The following is a 20,982-nucleotide window of genomic DNA, read 5'->3' as shown; positions in this document are numbered from 1 at the left end:
AAGTAGATTGAATTTGATTATCTTTTCATACCCATAGTTAGTTGTCTGTGATTTTAGGCCCATCAGAAATACTCTCCATGTCCTTAATTATCCCAAGTAGTCCAGTGCTGTCTCAATACTTCGGTTTCAAACTAATTCTGCTTCTTTTGAGGTTGTGGTTTTTACCTGGTATTCTTATTTATTCTTATTTATTGAGCACCTCCAATGGCACCATAGAAGGCATAGACAGTGCAAGAAGTCTGACCTGGCCCCTCCACTCCCATGGACCTTACATCCTTGGGCTGCCTTAATTCCATCGTGGGGATTTATTCCATCAGCATCATACTATGAGACACAGTTCTTCCGGGAGGGCAGCCAAAAGGAGGCTGGCACAAGTGAAGCATAAAACCCAGCTAACTCTTTTTAGCTTTCTGTCAGTTGTTCTCACTAGTGATGTACATTGGAGTCATTTCTTGCTAGCAGCTGGCAACACAAGCCCAAGGAGCCGATCAGTTTTGTTAACAAGAAAAGGAAAGAGGGCAATCTTAATTGTGGACCAGAGAACCAAAAGAGAATGAATCCGAGATAGAGTGCTGAAGTGGAGTGATGTGGTCAGCTCAGGGGCAGAAAATTAGTGAGGGGGAAAGGGCACAGGTTGGTTGATGCTGGAGAAAGGGCAAAGGCAAGACATTTTCCCAAAGTCAATTTTTTTCCTTTAAGCAAAGCCGCCTTTAAAGTCTGCTAATTTGGGAACATGAAGAAATGTATTCTGTCTCAGCCTGTAGATAATATTTTAAAAGGAATATTTAAATATTCCATATCAAAATTCGTTTATGCTTTGTGGAAAATATAATTCTATGGCTCATGTGATTGCATTTTACTCTCCACTCTGAATTATTTAGATCATCCCCTCTTTAACTGTGTACCAAGACATCATTAGAGGTTATCTAATAGCTAGCTTATAATTTCATTCCCCTATTGAGGCTTGTGGGCCAATTTCACCCTGTTATACTCTCCAGAATAATGAAACTAATTTGGGCTCTTGCTGTGGAATTAAATGCTCATACAGATCCCACCCCCCTCTGAGACCATAAACATCTGCCATAACATTTCTTGTAGCCAAATAACCTTAACTGTTACCAGTACAATTGAGAAATTGTCATAGGAATAAAAGGGCTTAGGTAATGGCAGAAATGTTAAGTAATGTGTTGCCTATGGTTTGTAGTCTAAAGAAATTTTGGCACCAAAAAATCATTCCATTATTATTAGACTCTCCTTAAAAAACAAAACAAAACTAACTAGGCAACCTTTTAGAGCCACTAGGAACTCTGTCAGTTTTGAGACCTTTGAACTTCTTAAGAACTGTTTGCAACTCTTGTTATCATAGCTTAGGTATGTTGAGTCCTTACTATGTGGGAGGCACTTTGCTAAGGCCTTATCTCACTTAATCCTCACAGGGCCCTGTGAGAGGATTATTATTGTTATCCCCATTTTACAAATGAGAAAACTGAGGCTAAGTAAATTACCAAACATTACCCAGCTGGTAAAAATTAGCACACCCAGGATACAAATTCCAGTTGTGTGGCTCCAGAGCTTCTGCACTTGCCCATATTTTGCCTCTAAATGACCCTCAGTGACCCTACCCTTGGGGCAGGGGGTAGCCAACAAAAAGTAAATGTAGAAGAATGAGAGATAAAGATAAGTCCTATGAAGAAACATAAAGCAAAATAAGGAAATAGAGAGGGACAGAGTGGTGAGAAGGGATATATTTCAGATAAGGTGGTCAAGGAAGACTTATTAAAGAAGGTATTGAGGCAATCCAAGACTCTAGCTGAACATGACAGTAAAGGCATTCTTGGCAAGATATTCATTCTTGGAGAAACAAGTTACTCCAGATAACTGGGCAAATGGGGTTTTGTGCAAAGGGCTCCAAGAAGTAGGTAGGAAAGTAAACATATTCTATAATACCACATGGCTTTGTCCATAAACTCCAGTCCCTCCTGCTCTCTCACCAAGTTCTCCATCTCTTGATCATCATTTTCCCTCAGTCTATCACCTCCTTTAGGACTGCCTTTCTTTCCATACCCCTTGGTGCATATCCTCTGTCAGTTTATACAGCACTCTCCTTTTAGCTCCCTTGCATGTCCTTCCCCTGTACCCTCGTTTTCTTGGCCATTGTATCCAGAATCTGGAATACTGTTGGAGAAAGTCACCTGGCTGTCCTTTTGTACCTTTTGACAATCTCACTCTGTCAAATCTCTGGGCAGCTTCCTCTTGCAAACTCCTGCACTTTTGTCAAACCTCCTACTTTGCCCCATCACACTTGGGGCAGATGGCCTTGTCCATGTACTTCTCTGAGAAAATCCAGACTATCAGGCATGCAATTTAACTTCTAATCTCCATTCTTGATAATTATCTTGATCCTTACTCACCCTCATGTCCCTTTTTGGTCTCTGATATAAGTGTGAGTCTTTTCCCAATCAAAGGAAATCTTTTCACCTGAGCTCTTGGTCACATTTCCTTCCTCTCCATGGCCTTAGTCTTAGATATTCTATCTTCTGGCTCCTTCCCCCAAGTCCATCCTATATTAATTAATAATCCTCTTTTAATATTGTTTCCCTCCTTAAAACACACTTTGTACTCACTGTCTTGTATTCTACTCCTGCCATTCACTCAGTGCATGGCAGTTGGGCTTCTGCCCTTGTCCTGCTACACAAACAACCTGGAAAAGGTTATCCAATCAATAACTCCAGTGAATTGTTTTAGTTCCTCAATTTATTTAACCTCTGCAGCTTTTGACACTATTGGCTCTTTTCTCTTCCTTTGCCTTCCCTAACATCACCGTCTGGTTTTCCATCTACTTTTCTGTGATTTTTCTGATTCTTTTTCTCAGCTCACCCTTTACATGTTGGTGGGTTCTGTAGTTCCATCCTTGTATATCTTTTCATCTTACACTTTTTCTGGGTGATTACATCCACTCCAATGGCTTCACAATTGTGCTGATGACTTCCACATCAATATCCTTAACCCAGATGTCTCTTGTATATACCAATTCTGTAAATCCCAATTCCTACTGATGTCTCTTTTTGGATGTACTTCAGCCCCCCCAACATAACCAAAACTAAATAAAAACCTGGGAGTCATCCTAGGCTTTTCCCTTAACCTCAACTCTTACCCCGCTACATTCCCTCCCAAAACATCTCCTACCCCATGTCATTAGGGGATAAATAGTGTTAGTTCTATTAATTTAACGTTTTTATATTTGTCTCCTACTCACTACCTCTTCTTCGTCTTCCTTGGTTTAAGCCCTCGCCATCTTCTGCCTGATCTACTGCAGTAGCATCTTAATTGTTTCCCTTCTCCCACTCATTATCCTCCTCCAATCTTCAGTCCTCTCCTCACTGCTGTTCACATGAATTTTCCAAAATTTAAAGCTGCTAGTATCATTCCCATGCTATAAACTCTTCAGTGATTCCCCTTTGTTGGTTCAAAGTCCAGACTCCTTAGAAAAGCATCTAAGGTATCCTGATCTGGCTTCTGCCTGATTCTCAAGCTCACACAGTGGAATGAATGGAATGGAAATATGACAATATGACTTGGAAGCCTATTCAAAGAATTTTGTTCTTATTTGGAATTTAGTGAGGATAAAAAAAGTGGATTCCAAGAAGAAGATTACTTAGTAAATGTCCAAAAATTTTCAAAGTATATTTAATTAGGCTGTGGTCTATTCTGCAAGACAACCAGGGAAGAGAAGGGTCACCTTTGGAAAATGTGAGGATACAAGAAGCAGGATGTGGACTGAAAAGACAAGAATGAGCTTTCAGAATGGAATTTTGTTCTGCATATTATTTATCCAGGGACACTATATCTCCTGTAATATATACAAAGAGAGATAGGACCACTTAAAACAATTCCAATCCAATGATCATTCTTAACTCTATGTAGGCAAATATAGTCTCCTGTTCCTATAAACTTTTTGTTAGCCAAACTGTGTACCAAAGATTTTGTGTAACAAATCCATCCTTATGACCTCAAGATTTGTTGTTGACTATGGGCCAACCTAGAAAATTGTTACAGTCACTTCACCAAAGATGGCTGTAGACCAGATATTGTTCTAATTTTGAACTCACAGTCATGTATATTTTACAATTAAGTTCATCTTTACAAGTCCTCTGTAGACTCTTAGGAACATACAAAATAAATGATAAATCCTCATTACTGTTTAGTATTTAGAAATCATTTTAAAGATTAAAAAGTGGTAACTTTATGCTAAACATTTTTACATTAATAAAGCAAATATGGCAAAAAAATTCATGTATATTGGATCCAGGTAAGGAGGGGGGCATATGTTCACTGTACTATTCTTTATGTATTTTATCTTTGATAAAGTTTATACTATGAAATTTTAAAAAATTAAATGATGATGATATGATATACTTTCCCAAGTGTGAGGATTGTTACATAGAGACTCATAGAGATCCTAATTCACCACTCATGATTTTCATGAGAGTGTTTGACTTGCTGACCTGGCCCTTGAGTCATGTATTAGCATACATCACAAGTGGATAAATTGGATGTCATTGTCCATTCTAGCACAATACCATTTTGTGCAAAAATCTTAACTTCGAATACTAAGTCATAGTCAAAAGTTGTTTCAATGGTCTTAATAGTTAATGTTTCCTGCTTATTCTGAAAGAATTTATTTGTATTTCCTTAGGATTTTTCAGCATGGCATGGATGATTCTGCCTCAGATTCCTTAAAATCATTTTTCAATCAGCCATTATACTGGTTTTCTTGCATAGAACATTTCTACCCTTCTTTCCTCAGGTGAGTTGTTCTGCCATAATATCTGTAATTCTATGATTCCTTTCCAAGTTTAATAGATACTTTTATTCATGGTTGTAAATGCTGCTTACAAACAAAACTCATAACTTTTCACAGTATTACTGTAAGGGAGATAAATAAAGAGTATTATTTCTCTTTCTTAGCTCAAGAATCCAAGGCATAGGCCTCATAATCATTCTACTAACTCATATCTTTAGTGATATAATGAAAAAAATGTGAATTATTGGAATTTATTTCCATTTTAGCTAATTTCTTAGCCATTTAAAAATTTATCTTTCTTGGTCTGTGACCAAGTTTTCCATCTAATTATTAAACATAAGCAGCAAAATTCGATAATTCATGTGACTCACTCAAAGTCTTAGATAGAAGATGAGAGAGGGATAACTTTTCAAGTTATGAATAGGGTCTTTCACTTTAGCATTTAATTAGCTGCATTTAAAAATAAGTCAAATCATTTAAAGTATGAAATGTAATTCCAGAATAATCTGATGACATTTTGTGGCATTATGTAGAATGTCAGTTTGATTCTTTGTTGAATATATCATTGGAAAGTACCTCTCCTTGGTATCTGCGAATAAAAATATCATGTATAGCTGAAGGAGAAATTGCTAATTCCTATACATTCTTGATTCGTCTTGGAAATGCACTATCAGTGATTTTACCATCTCAGTTTATCTCTCTTTGAAGACAGGAATGCTAGCAGAATAGAGGGTGTGAAAGCCTCATACACAAAAATCTCTGCAGACACAACAAATATATACTGCTTGCCTACTATGTACCTGTCTCCAGATAGGTATTGGGATAATCCAAGATTAATGAGACATGGACTCTGCCTCTAAGGACCTCAGTGTATGGTTGTTACTTCCAAGATCATCTCAATACCCTGTTATCTTGCATGTAAATGCACTTCCTATTATGGTCATTAGGGATTAAATAACAAACTCTTTAATGCTTACTATTGCAAAAATATCTTAACAAATTAAACAGGATCTCTTACAGTGAATTAAGCAAACAACTGTCATTTTGATGATTTCCCAAAATTCTGAACATATTTGATCTCATTATTATTATCACCTTTGCTTTGATTTATATTTATTACCTACTTTCCTCTTATATTTGGAACTGTTCAAGTGGCTGCCTTTAGACTTCCACCTCCAGGCTTGCTCAAGCTCAGTTGGAGGACTGGGAAGTCAGCATGAAAATGGTTTTATCTTTCAAATAGTTATTCCAGGTATTTAATTTCTTTCTCCTTCATATACCTAAAGCAAATGTAAATGTAACTCAACTTTTCTTTCTCTCTGCTTCTGTTTAGCAACCAGTTTCCACTATCATCCTAACACAAATATTAGAACATGTGGGAGACTATTCAACCTATAGTGGAAATGCAATTTTATGCAAGTTTTCTGGAGGGCTGTTTAATGATGTATACCAAAACCCTTAAAAATATTTATGCCCCTTTATCCAACAATTCCATTTCTAAGAATCAATCATATGGAATTAATCAGAGATGTTGGTAGTGATTTCCTTGTAAGATTGTTCACTGAAACATTAATTGTAAAAGAAAAAATTGGAAATAGATGTCCCACATCATGGAATGATGTAAATCTACTATAGGGTAGCCATACAATAGACTACTGTGGATTCATTAAAAGGGTGGGTTTTAAAAAACATTTAATAACATAAGGAGATAATTGTGTTTAGTGAAAAATGCAGACTAGTAACTAATCCAGTCATCAAAGTCAGCCCAGCTTTTAGAGTGATAACTGTGTACCAAACATGGTACCATTGCTTTACATCCATTATTTCTTTCAAATCTCACAGCAGTTCTATGAGGTAAGCACTCACATCCTCCTTTTATGGAAAATAAAGTAATGCATAGGTGACACTTTCAAAAGAGAACAAGGCTGAAGTGTCTGGTTTATGAACCCAGGCCTATCAGATTCCAAAGCTCAGGCTCTTGAACACTAAACTTCCCCTTCCAAAGGAAAAGCAGTTCAGATGATGTTCAGAAAAGCAGTTCAGATGAAAAATCATTCCCCTGCACAAACAAGATTATCAGTTATTCATTATGTATTTTTATAGTTTGACTCTGCAGAGACTGTGATATACTAGTGGGATTAGGTTGTTTGCATGGAAATGCACCCCACCCAACTGTGGGTGATGACTCTAATTGGATAATTTCCATGGAGGTGTTGCCCCGCCCATTCAGGGTGGGTCTAAATTAAATCACTGGAGCCATATAAACGAGATGACAAACAGAAGGAACTCAATGCAGCTGAAAGTGACATTTTGAAGAGGAGCTACAGCTAAGAGGGACACTTTGAAGAACGCACTGGAACTGAGAGGAGCTTCAGCTTGCAGAGACATTTTGGAGACGGCCTTTGAAAGCAGACTTTTGAGAGGACAAATGCCCCAAGAGTAACTAAGAGTGACATTTTTGAGGAGCTGAAGTCTAGAGAGGAACGTCCTGGGAGAAAGCCATTTTGAAACCAGAACTTGGAGCAGATGCCAGCCACATGCCTTCCCAACTAACAGGTTTTCCAGACGCCATTGGCCATCCTCCAGTGAAGGTAGCCGATTGTTGATGCATTAGCTTGGATACTTTATGGACTTAAGACTATAACTATGTAAACAAATAAACCCCCTTTTATAAAAGCCAATCCATTTCTGGTATTTTGCATTCTGGCAGCATTAGCAAACTAGAACAGTAACTTATTGTTGATGCCTTAGTTTGGACACTTTTATGGACTTAGGACTGTAACTTTGTAACCAAATAAACCCCCTTTATAAAAGCCAATCCATTTCTGGTATTTTGCATAACGGCAGCATTAGCAAACCAGGACAGAAGGGTCTAGTATATGCAACTTTCCCAAACTTGAAGGAAGAGAGAACTCTTGTTTCCCAAGAGGTAGTTATTGGAAGGTGGGACGAAATTAGGAAGTCCTGACCTATGCCATATGTTTTGGTTTGCTAAAGCTGCCAGAATAGAATATACCAGCAATGGGTTGGCTTTTAAAATGGGGATTTATTAACGTGTAATTTACAGTTTTTAGGCAATGAAAATGTCCAAATTAAGGCTTCAACAGGATGATACCTGGAGAAAGGGTGGCGTCATCTGAGACACCTCTGTCACATGGGAAGGCACATGGCTGGCATCAGCTGGTCCTTTGCTCCCAGGTTTCATTGCTTTCAGCTTCTGGTTCCAGTGGCTTCCTCTCTGTGTCTTGCAGGTCCTCTCTTAGCTTCTCCAGGGCTTTTCTTTCTCTAAGTTCCCTTTACTTTTTCTGTCCTTTATTCTCTCATAAAGAACTCCAGTAAAAGGATTAAGAACCACCTTGAATGGGCTGGGTCACATCTCAAATTGAAAAAACCTAACCAAACCTAACCAAAATGTCCCACCCACAACAGATCTGCACCCACAGGAACGTGGCCTTTTCTGGGGTACATAACAGCTTCAAACTAGCACATCAAATAGCATAAAAAACGTATGTATAGAGAGGAGTGAGGAGTGGTGTCATCAACATGGTGATGTAAGATGGAAAAATCTGCCCTCAAAATCAGCTAATAAAAGGACGAATCCCACTGCTTAGAATTCTGGAGGACTATAGAGACTGGATAAGGCCTCCACAAATGCTGAATGGAAGAAAAAGAAAAAGAATTGCCAAGAACAGGTAGGAAATTTCCATCCTAGACCTGCCAGTCCATACCCCTACCCCTCACTCTGTCCCGCAGCTAGGTTGTTGCACAGAGGCAGCATCCGGGTCCCTCCAGCCTTGGATGCAGACTAGGGAGCCACTGACAGCAGCATGTTAGAACCCCATGCATATTCACACACTGGAACTCAAGTCCACAGAGACTCAGAGTGAAACACAAGCCACTGATTCCTGTTCTGTGCTGCATACAAAAGGCACCATGGGGGGCGGGGTGGGGGAAGGGAGAGACTGCAGCAGATCTGTTGGCAAGAGGTGTGAAGACTCAATCCAATTATTATTGGCAGGATGACCTAAATACAAAACAGACTTTTCTGGATTGACCCACCTTTCTGGATTGACCCCATCTGGCTCCCTAGGGCAGGATATTGTAAAAAAAAAAAAAAAAAAAAGGAGGGGGAGCTTGTTCTAGTTTGCTAATGCTGTCATTATGCAAAATACCGGAAATGGATTGGCTTTTATAAAGAGGATTTATTTGATTACAAATTTACAGTCCTAAAGCCATATTCCAAACTAAGGCGTCAACAAGAGGATACCTTTACTGAAGAATGGCCAATGGCATCTGGAACACCTCTGTCAGCTGGGAAGGCACGTGGCTGACATCTGCTGGTCCTTTGCTCCTGACTTGCTTTTCAAAATGGCATTCACCCATTTGTCTCTGGGCTTGTCTCTCTTAGCTGTTCTGGAGCAAACTCTGGGCTAGCATCTCCAAATGTCTCCAAGTATCTGCTGTCAACAGCTGTCTCCAAAATGTCTCTCAACTGCTCTTGAGGCGTTTTGTCCTCTTTATAGGACTCCAATGATTTAATTAAGACCTACCCTGAATGGGTGGGGTCAAATCTCCATGGAAACACTCAATCAAGAGGTCACACCCTAATCAAAAAGATTAATAAATCTGCCCCCACAAGACTGCATTAAAGAATATGATTTTTGGAGGGACATAATATATCTAAACCAGCAAAGGGCTGAACATCTGTGAGACAGAATGGGGACCAGAATTGAAAAGTGTAAGGAAAAGGGGACACTAAGTGAGGGAGAGAATTTTAACAAATCATAAATCATAGGAGCTGAGTAGAAAATCCTGCATAAAAATAAACAGAACAACAGATCAAGATTCCTGAAGAAGGAACAAAGAAAAGGCAGAGAACTGGAAAATCCAAAAATATACGGAAGTTAAATAACACTCTTAAACAATCCTTGATTCAAAGAATAAATTGCAAGGGAAATCAGCAAGTATCTTGAGACAAATGAAAATGAGAACCCAATGTATGAAAACTTATGGGACACAGCGGAGGCACTGCTGAGAGGGAAATTTGTAACCCTAAATGCTTACATTAGAAAAGAAGAAAGAGCTAAAATCAAGAACCTAACTGCACACCTGGAGAAACTAGAAAAAGCACAACAAACTAAACCCAAAGCAAGCAGAAGCAAAGAAATAACAAAGATTATAGCATAAATAAATGAAATTGAGAATAAAAAACAATATAAAGAATCAACAAAACCAAAAGGTTCTTTGAAAGGATCAATAAAATTGACAAACCTTTAGCTGGTCTGAAAAAGAAAAAAAGAGAAAGATGCCAATAATAAAGATCAGAAATGAAAGTGGGGTCATTACTACCAATGCCACAGGAATAAAAGGATTATAAAGGGATACTATGAACAACTGTATGCCAACAAATTCGACAACCTCAATGAAATGGATGAATTCCTAGAAACACACAAAAAAACCTACACTAACTCTAGAAGAAATAGATCTCAACAAACCACTTACAAGTAAAGAGATTGAATCAGTCATCAAAAACATCCCAACAGAGAAAGCCCAGGACCAGATGACTTCACAGATGAATTCTACCAATCATTCGAAGAGGAATTAATATCAATCCTGCTCAAACTCTTCCAAAACATTAAAGAGAAAGGAACACTATGTAACTCATTCTATGAAGCAAGTCATTCTGTGAAGCCAACATCACACTAATACCAAAGCCAGATAAAGATACTACAAGAAAAGAAAATTAGACCAATTTCTCTTAGAATTATAGATGCAAAGATCATCAACAAAATACTTGAAAATTGAATCCAACAGCATATTAAAAGAATTATACACTATAATCAAGGGTGTTTTATCCCAGATATGCAAGGGTGTTTTAACATAACAAAATCAATTAATGTAATGCACCAGTTTAACAAAATGAAGGGAAAAACCACATGATCATCTCAATTGACGCAGAAAAGGCATCTGACAAACTCCAGCATCCTTTCTTGATAAAAACACTTCTGAGCATAGGAATAAAAGGAAACTTCCTCAACATAATAAAGGGCATATATGAAAAACCCACAGCTAACATCATATTCAATGATAAAATACTGAAAGCTTTCCTTCTGAGATCTGGAAAAAGACAAGGATGCCCACGGTCACCACTGTTATTGTGCTGGAAGTTCTAGCCAGAGAAATTAGGCTAGAAAAAGAAATGAAAGGCATCCAAGTTGGAGATGAAGAAAGATAATCTTCATTATTTGCAGATGACATGATCCTGTATATAGAAAGTCTCAAAAAATCTACAGCAAAGCTACTAGAGCTAATGAACAAATTCAGCAAAATGGCAGGGTACGAGATCAATATGGAAAAATTGGTATTGCTTCTACACACTAGTAATGAGAAATCATAGGTGGACATCAAGAGATAAATTTCATTTACAATAGCAAGTAAAAGAATCAAATATCTAGGAATAAATTTAACCAAGGAAGTAGAGGACTAGTACACAGAGAACTACAAAACAATGCTGAAAGAAATCAAAGAAGACTTAAATAAATGGAAGTATATTCTGTGTTCATGGACTAGATGACTAAATATCATTAAGATGTCAATTCTATGCAAAATTATTTACAGAGTCAACACAATCCCAATCAAAATTCCAACAGCCTACTTTGCAGAAATGGAAAAGCCAATTACCAAATTTATTTGGAAGGCTAAGGGGCCCTGAATAGCCAAAACATCTAGAAAAAGAAGAACAGAGTTGGAGGACTCACACTTCCTGACTTCTAAGCTTGTTACAAATGCACAGTGGTCCAAATAGCATAGTATTTGCACAGGGATAGATATATAGACCAATGAAATCAAATTGAGAGTTCAGAAATAGACCCTCATATCCATAGCCAATTTATTTTTATTTTATTTTGTTTTAGCCAACTGATTTTTGACAAGGCTGCCAAGTTCACTCAATTGGGAAAGATTAGTCTCTTCAACAAATGGTGCTGGGAGAACCAGATGCAAAAGAATTAAGGAGGACCCTATCTCACACCATATATAAAAATTAACTCAAAATGGATCAAAGACCTAAATATAAGACCAGGAGTATAAAACTCCTAGAAGAAAATGTAGAGAAGCATCTTCAGGTCTTGTGTCAGGCAATGGTTTCTTAGATTTTACACCCAAAGCAAAAGCAACAAAAGAAAAAAATGGATAAGTGGGGCCTCATCAACATTTAAAACTTTTTGCACATCAAAGGATTTTAACATGAATATAAAAGACAACCTACTCAATGGGAGAAAATATTTGGAAACCACATACAATATCCAGAATATATAAAGAAATCCTCAACTCAACTATAAAAGACAACCCAATTTAAAAATGGACGAAAGTCTTGAATATATATTTCTCCAAAGAATGTATACAAATGGCTAAAAAGCACATGAGAAGATGCTCAACATCACTAGCTATAAAGGAAATGCAAATCAAAACCATAACGAGATTCCATTTCCCACTCACTAGAATAGCTACTATTAAAAGAAAACAGAAAATTAAGTGTTGAAGAGCATGTGGCGAAATAAGAACACTCATTCATTGCTAGTGGGAATATAAAATGGTGCAGCTGCTGTGGAAGACAGTTTGGCAGTTCCCCAGAAAGCTAAGTATAGAATTACCATTTAACCTGGCAATCCCTCTACTAGATATATATCCAGAAGAATTGAAAGCAGGGACTGAAGCAGATATTTTCATACTGATGTTCATAGTGGCATTATTCAGAATTGCCAAAAGATGGAGGCAACCCAAATGTCCATTAACCGATGAATGGACAAATAAAAATGTGGTGTATCTATACAATGAAATATTATTCAGCCATAAAAAGCAATGAAGTCCTGACACATGCAACAACATGGATGAAACTTGAAGCCAGTATGCTGAGTGAAATAAGCAAGACACAAAAGTACAAATATTGTATCATCTCATTAATGTGAAATAATTAGAATAAGCAAACTCATAGAGTTAGGATCTAGCATATAGGTTACCAGAGGCCAGACTAGGGGTAAAGCATGGGGATTTAATGCTTAATGTGTATAGAATTTCTATTTAGGTTGATTGTAACATTTTGGAAATGGATGGTGGGCATGGTAGCACAATATTGTGAGTGTAAGTAACAGGACTGAATTATATATGTGAATGTGGTTAAAAGGGGAAATTTTAGGTCGTATATATACACATACTATTGGAATAAATATTAAAAGATAAAACACGGGGCTGTATAACATAGTGAACCCTACTTGTAAATGATAGATTATTGTTAATAGTACAAGGATACAAATGCTCTTCCATAGATTGTAACAAATGTACCACATTCTTGCAGGGTGTTAATGATAGGGTGGTATATGGGAAAAAAATGCACCTAATATAAACAATGGACTATAGTTAATAGTACAGTGTTAATATTCTTAAATCACTTGTAACAAAGGTTCCACACTAATGTAAAATGTCAACAATAGGGGAGTATATGGGAATGCTGTATTTTTGCATGACTTTAAAACTACAACTTCTATAATTGAAATTTTTTAAAAAAGGAACAAAAGAAGTATGCATAGAAAAAGGAAAATTGAAAGGATATATACCATAGGGCTTACAGTGGTTACCTCTGGGTGGTAGAATTGCAAGTAGTTTTAATTTTCTTCTGTGTAGTTTTCTGTATTTTCCAAATTTCATGTATTAGTACAATTTAATTTTAAAATAAAAAACAAATTTTTAAAAAGCAAAAAGAGAACCCATGTTCTTTGCTTGCTCTTTTGTTCACACAGCTTAACCTATAACCTCTATACAGATGATTTCTAGCTCTGCACTTCTAGCTCTGATCACTCACTTTACCAAACATTAAATGTACAGCTACCCAGATTTCTTGATGACCCACTGTGCTACTGAAACCCAATATGATGTCTTCAACTGATTCTTCCTCTCTCTTGTCCTCCACGTGGTCTTTTCCACTGGGTGTCATTATTCTTAAATGTTTCCAGAATAGAATCTTGATCATGATATCTACATCGAGCTGCTTCTTTGCCTAAGCCTAGCTTGTTTTTATGTCTTGTTGATTCTTCCTCCGGAGCTCTATTAAAGCCACCCTTTCTCTCCAACCCATTATAGGAACCTTAGCCCATTTTACTATTATTTAACATGTTTTGAATACTGTTTTCATTATGTCACTCTCCTGCTCAGGAACCTATAGCAGCAAGTCTAATTGCTCTGTTTTCTCCACACTGTCTATCCCAGCTTCTTTCCTGGAGCCCACAAGAATTTTCTCTGCTCCAGTCAAGTCAGTCTCCTCACTACAAGATAGTTATCCAATGCTTTTAAATTTCATTTATTGCTTATTCTCAGCCTCAGGCCTTTATATCATTCCCTCTCTAGGAATGACTTTGGTTCTCTCCTTTGCTGAATTCTCCTGAGGTCCACTATGGGCCCTACCACATTGAGTGCCATACTTTCTGCCAGTTATTCTCTGACAGGTCCCTATAATCTGCTTAGAAAGCACGGTCCACATGATTTATGGTCAGACTGGTAGTTCAGTCTGAGGAACCCAGGATACAGCAATAAAAGTAATTTCAAAATAACTCAATTTATTTATTAACATTTCTCAAACACTGCAGTGGGGATTCCCAGACCACCATCATATGATCTTAAAAATCTCCACCTTTCCATTCATTTTCCTCACATATATCAGCTGTTTTGTTATGTCTTTCACTCCAGATTCTCCTCCAAAACTCCGTTGCTTTTCCTAGCAACTAAAATGAACTGATCAGGGTACATAGATTAGATGATGAAGACTAAAAATATTAGACTTACCTTTCCGAAAAGGGGGAGACTGAGAGGAGAGGTAACTGGAATATTTAAAATTATATAGGCTCTTATTAATTTATTCGTCTATTTGCTTGTGCATTTATACCTGTATATTGTTTCAGAAAGTATTTGTTGGCTTTTAGCATTATGAAATATATTAAGATAATGAATTAAAAGTAAATGCAAGGAAGAAAAAGAGCAAGGAAAAGGACATGAAAGGAAGAATTAAAATAAGGGTTAAAAATGCATTAATAGCTGTAAGACCCATACATTTCTCTAAAGGCTTACTAGAGAAGCCTGTGATATAAATGGGAAAAACAGAATTTTTTTGTGTTCTCTTAGAACCCCTGGAATAGAGTTTAAGAGTTGGCCTTAGGGAAAGTCAATGTATTTTCAAAGCAGTAAGTAAAATGTACTGCTTTTATTATCCCTAGGGATGGTTATAGGTTAACAATGTGAATTGATTTACAGAAGGTAATCCGTTTCATACTAGATTAAACTAGGGCATGTGGAGAATATATCAATCTCAAAATTAATACTATGACAGCATACTGTACTTTGATATAAATGTTAAAGAAAGAATATTATATTGGTGAATTTTAGTATGTTGCACTGTATGCTTTTTATTACTTTTCAAACTCATCTTGTGGTTTTTTAAATCGTTCCAAACATTTTTCAATTCTTTTTAGCTGGGTAAATAATGACCGCATAGTGAATCCAAGTAGCGTAATCAGTGTGAGTAAACAGTCCATTCATTTTACAGTGCTCTTTTTTTTCTCATGATGACAACATGATGTTTTGATTCATAGCCCATCCATTCTAAGCTGTAGATATTTCTTTCTATTATATTTTTGTTTCTATTATGCTTTTACCCAATATAGTCCTGTTATGGATTTATATACTTTTTATTCTCCCCAAATATGTTATGCTACCTTTGGCTTAATTATTTATAGACATTGTGGATCTTTCCTTTTAGTCAGTTCACCAAGATGTATTCATTCATTCTGCCAATGAATGCATTTTGAAAACTCTAGGTGTTAGTGATGAAGAAAGGAAGGGGCAGGCAGTGAAGTGTGAGACAAAGTCCGTTTCCCAAATAGTTATGTGTGGTGATGAATACAAGCTTACTGAACTATTTGACAACAGCATGCAATACCATTGTCTTCTTCCTTCATCTCAAAACACTTTCTTCCCTCAACTTCTGAGATATTCTCCTGATTTCCTACTTCCTTTCCTGTTGTTGCTTCTCTACAGGTTCATCTTCTTTGACTTGGCTGTTAAATATTGAATATCTGTAGGGTTCTATCTCTAAATCTCTTCCAGCTGATGTCATTCATGTCTGTGGCTTCATATATACCCTATCTACCCCCAAATCTGTATCTCTAATTTTAAATGCTCTTAGGACTCCAGATCCATAAATCCGTGGGTGCCAACCATACATGAATGACTTCTTGAAATTTATACCTGGAGATCACAAAGAATCTCAAATTCAACATGACCAAAAATTGAACTGACTATATTTCCCTCCAAATCTGATCCTCTTCTATCATTCCCTAACTTGGCAAATGGTACCTCTATCTAGTTATAAATCAGAGGCAATCTGGACACCATCCTCTTCTTCTCCTATCATATTGAATCCATTACTACATTCCACTGATTTTCACTCCTATTATCTATGATCCATCAGCACCACCTTCACCTTAGTCCAAACCACAACCATCTCTCTCCTGACTACTGCAGGGTCTTAGCTTTCTATCCACATATGCATTGACCCCCATTTACAATATTCTCCAAGCTGCAGCGAGAGTTTGCTCAAATAAAAATCTATTTTCAAAACCCAAATCTCATCATATCACATTTATGGCTTAAAAACCTTCTACGAATTCCCCTTTGTCCTTAAAAACACACATACACCCCACACAATTTAGCATGGCCTATAAGACCTTACCCACCTCTCAAACCTCTTCTGATGCCACACTACCTTGTGAGCTCTGCCCTCCACACATTAGCCTTTTTATATTTCCTTGCCCAAGCCATGCTCCTTCCTGCCACAAGACTTTTGCACATACTTTCCCCTTTCCCCAAAATGTGTTCCCCCTCTTTCACCTAGTTAAGGCCAACTTGTCTTTATATCTCAGTCAAATGTCTGTTCTACAGAGAAGCCTTTCATCAACCCCAAATACTAGGTCATGTAATCTTACTAGACGTTCTGATAGCATCTTTTGCTTTTCTTCTATCAGGCTTTCAAAGGTGTGATTTGATCTTTATTTCTGTGATCATTTGAACTATATATGTTTCCTACTAAATTCCTTGAGGGTAGGTACTGTTTCTTCTTTATTTGCTTACAGTATGTCTCCATGGTTTAGCATATGAAATAGCCAATAAATATTAGTTGAGTGAACAGGTGAATGAATGAATGAGTTTAAAGAAGTATTGTATCAAATAAGTGCCATGTTAAATGGTACAAACATGCTGCTCTGGGGTTGCAGTACTAAGTGTTATCTGAGTGGTCAAGCTCAGGTATGGGAAGCACAGTCTTACTGAGGGGGTGGCTTAAGGGAGAACATCCAGGGAGAAGGACAGAGAGTTTTGGCCTCCCAGCTGCTGCTGACAAGCTTCTCCAAAAGACTAAGGAAAATATCTTAAAGAGCTTTTACTCTGATGAGGAGCCAAGCTTTGTCATGGAGCCAACAGCCAGGGGAGAAGTCATAAGAGCTTTCACTCCAAAGCTCTTAAGTGGCTGCTCCAGAGTAAGGATTGACAAGCAGCTGGATCTTGTAAAAGATTTTCAGAGGGAAAGTCATGTATCTGTGAGGTAGTTATTAAAAGAAGTGAAAGTGTAAGCTGAACTAGGAACTTGATATTCATAGATATCCTAAGGTTTGTATCTTTCTTTTTCTTTTATAGTTTAACTATATTATATAAATAGGTAATATAGAAATGGAGCCAGCATTGGGATAGTAGAAAACAACTATATGTTTTCACATTAGACAGACATGGTTAGTATACTTGTTTAGGTCTGTTACCTTGGGAAGTTAGTTAACCTATTTGAGCTTTAGTTTCTCCATGTGTGGAACAGTATATATTTTGGTGTGGAAGCTAAGGCATAAAAACAATACAGCCTCGACTTATATGCAATACCATAATCTACTTCCTTCATCTTGAACCACCTTCTTCCCTTAACTTCTGATACTTTCATGGCAGAGCCAAGAGGATTAAATGAGCCAACCTGCCTACACAGCACTTAGCCCATAATTGCTTATTAAACCATCATTCATAACTGCCATGTCAGTAAAGAGCTAGGTGTTTCAGAAAATGGCAGAGTTTGTCAATTATCTAAACATGCTAAACATGGCCTAAACAAGTGTGATGAAGTGGAAAGAATACTAAACTGTTTACTCATTGGACCCTTGCCCTTATCAGAAGTATGGTGCTATGGAAGACCTTTCTTGAATTTCCTTTAATAAGGTATTCTCTATCAGACAAGAACCCATAATAGTCAAAGGCTCCAGAGTGATAACTTCTGCTCCTCGAGAGGTAGGGCTGAGTTATTCAGTGGTGAGAGAACCCAGAATCAGTGGCTGGAATGTAATATTATTTTAAAAATTAAAATTAGGTTTTATATATCTTTTAGAAATGGGACATGCTAACTTGTGTAACATTTAAGGGTGGAGCTAGGGCCATGAGTTTTTGGTACTTACACTTATAGGTGTTTTGGGGGAAATAGGGTCATCCCAAGTGAAAAGGTTAATTTGTTAAAACCCGTAAGTAAGTGCAGGTCCTCATAGGTTGAATGCCTGTTGTCTAAGTTGTACACCAGGTAGTATAGTTACAACTAACCCTGAAAAAATGAGATTCCTTAAGAGTGTCAGTTTTCCTCAGTGAACAAGGTTATTAAAAATCAAGACAAACCCTATAAAGAAATGTGCCTATGATTCTTGTCTAACTTCTGTTTATTGAATCATCTTTAGTTATAAAGAGCATAAAGGTTTGGCTATACCCATTATAGAGACAAAAATATATGCAAGCATTTTCAATGATATAACTGCATAATATTCACATACTTTTTGTTGAGTGATGGAGAAAATATTTTGGGTTTTTTCCCTTAATTTTTTTTTCTCAGGAATTAAAGTTGTCTTCCTAAAGAAAGACAACAACATTGAGTTAAATATTTGTCAATTACTTCTGTCCCTAGAAATATTTTGCAGAATCAGTTTTGGAAAGCCAAGTGTAGTGTAGTAATATGGAGAATTTTGCCCTGATTTCTTTTTCCCACTTTAGGGATTTTACCGTAGTTTCTCTTTAGTTATATCTTTGCCTTTGTTCTCTGAATAATGTAACTTATGGTCTCTGGTATAAATTTGGCCCAGTAATCCATGCCAGGAATCATCTGGTTGAAATCAGTCCCCAGATACCCGGAGTAACCTGACTCCAAATTGAGAATCAGACCTGATACCACAAAGTTGATTTTGGGTCAAAAACATTGGATCCTCAATCAGGAAGTTGAATAGAACCAAACATCCTCAATGCTGGAAAATATAACTTACTCCCATATATCAATCAAGTTAAATGAGAAGGAACATGGAGTAGTAGGAAGAGTACAGGTTATGTTCAAAGTCTAGATGCCACCCTTATTAGCCAAATGAACTTGAGCTAGTTTCTCAACTTTCCTGAACCAAGGATTGAGATTTATGTTAAATGTCTTCGTGCATGTCTTATTTTGGAATTACTCAAGAAGCAGACCCTGAAAAAAGATTCAAATGAAAGTACACTATTTTGTAAGTGAAGGAAACACTGGTAGGGGTGTGGAAGTGAGACAAAGAAAGGAAAACAGCAAACAAAGGCTGTGTTTGTTATCAAGTCAACTACCATAGGGATGACTAGAACCTAAAGCCTCTGGAAAAATTTTGGGAACTGAAGTAAAATAATAACTCAGATTTATCCCACCCAGGGAGCAAAGATGCCACAGGTATTTATACAATTCCTGTCAGTCATTGATTGAGAGCTGATCTGGGGGTGTTAATTCCCTAACACTTCCAGCCTATCACACTGGCAGGCAGAGTAATGCAGGTTTTGACAGTCAGAAGTCAGGCCAGTGTGAAATGAATGGTAAAGGAAAGAGGATGTGGGGGCATCGACAACATCTGCTGTTCCTCCATTGAGATCCACTCATTCCCCACATTAAGTTCTCTGAGTCTTGGCATTGGTTCTTCAAGGTGATGGCTGGTAATGATTTCTTTTAAAAATTTATGTCTTATTACAGTGAGGTTATTGGGACAAGCTAGAGTAGTCCCTGCTGCAGTTATTCCTGAGTCTGCAAGTGATGTTCATCATTACCTTCCTCTATCACTTCTTCTAGCTGCTTTCCCTCACCTTCAGCCAGCACTTCTACTGATCTATGTTGCTTGTCACGTGGAGTCAGTGAGACCTTTATCCCCAAGGGAATGAATCCCTGGTTACCTTCAACCTGGTTAGACTGTGTTTGCTGAGGTAATGCTCATATGGTTATCACCAGCCATGGGAGCACCAAGAAATACCCTAACAAATTCCCTGAGTTCTAGACATACTCTTCCCTGTTCCCCTAGATCCTGATAATCAAGATTACTTACCCTTTCCAGTATAGTAGCTCCTTTCTTTCCCCCCTAGACTGCTGGCATAAGGAGAGTGCCACCAAAATGACCAGGTAGCAGCTATAACTTTAGGTTTAGTGGAATTCTTAATGTGTCCCCTGCAGAAGTGTGCATACTCCCCCTGCCCCGTCCCATGGAAATGGACCTCCACTCTCATAGAACCTATAGTTAGGCAACAGAAACACTAATTCCCCAAGTGGATCATCAGGAATAATGGTGAGAGGGGCCACTCCTACACCCACCTCTTGGGTCTCAGACCCATGTAGTTTATCTGTTGGGAACACTGTACCGTCTAATGGCTGTTGGTTCAACGTAAATACACATATTGAACGACAGTGCCCAACACTTCTGGCTGTCAGTCCCAAGCTGTGCCTTTCAGACCAGCATTCTATTACTCTGGCAGCTTCTGCATGATACATATATGGTAGGATCATTGAATCCTGTGGCCATGTGGCCTGAGCAGTAAAGCTGCTAATATCATAGTCTGAACCAACTGCAGAGCCTTGTATTGCTCTAAGCCTCACTCACAACAGGTGGTTGGAAGTCAGGGTGGTGTGCACTGAAACGGTTAAGAACATTTTTAACTTTCCACTACTGTATAAAAACATACCAAAAATTGCAGAAATTACAAGTGAACTACTTGATTAATTTTTACTTAGTAAACACACCCAGAGACAGCTAAGATTTTGCATGATGATGCTATAAAAATAATTTAACAGT

General features: G+C 37.6%; 1 protein-coding gene across 8 annotated transcripts in view; it reads left to right on the top strand.

Annotated features, from left to right (window-relative positions):
* Positions 1 to 20,982, top strand: part of KIAA0825 (KIAA0825 ortholog) — a 437,461-nt gene that overhangs the window by 137,360 nt on the left and 279,119 nt on the right. For all 8 annotated transcript variants that reach the window (XM_037801406.1, XM_037801405.1, XM_037801404.1 and 5 more), the window contains one exon: positions 4,697 to 4,807. In XM_037801406.1, the coding sequence (XP_037657334.1) occupies positions 4,697 to 4,807 (111 nt within the window). The remainder of the gene's footprint in view (positions 1 to 4,696; positions 4,808 to 20,982) is intronic.

Source organism: Choloepus didactylus, chromosome 13, assembly GCF_015220235.1.
Source record: "Choloepus didactylus isolate mChoDid1 chromosome 13, mChoDid1.pri, whole genome shotgun sequence".
Taxonomy (NCBI): Eukaryota; Metazoa; Chordata; class Mammalia; order Pilosa; family Megalonychidae; genus Choloepus; species Choloepus didactylus.
This window is presented reverse-complemented; position numbering and strand designations above follow the sequence as displayed.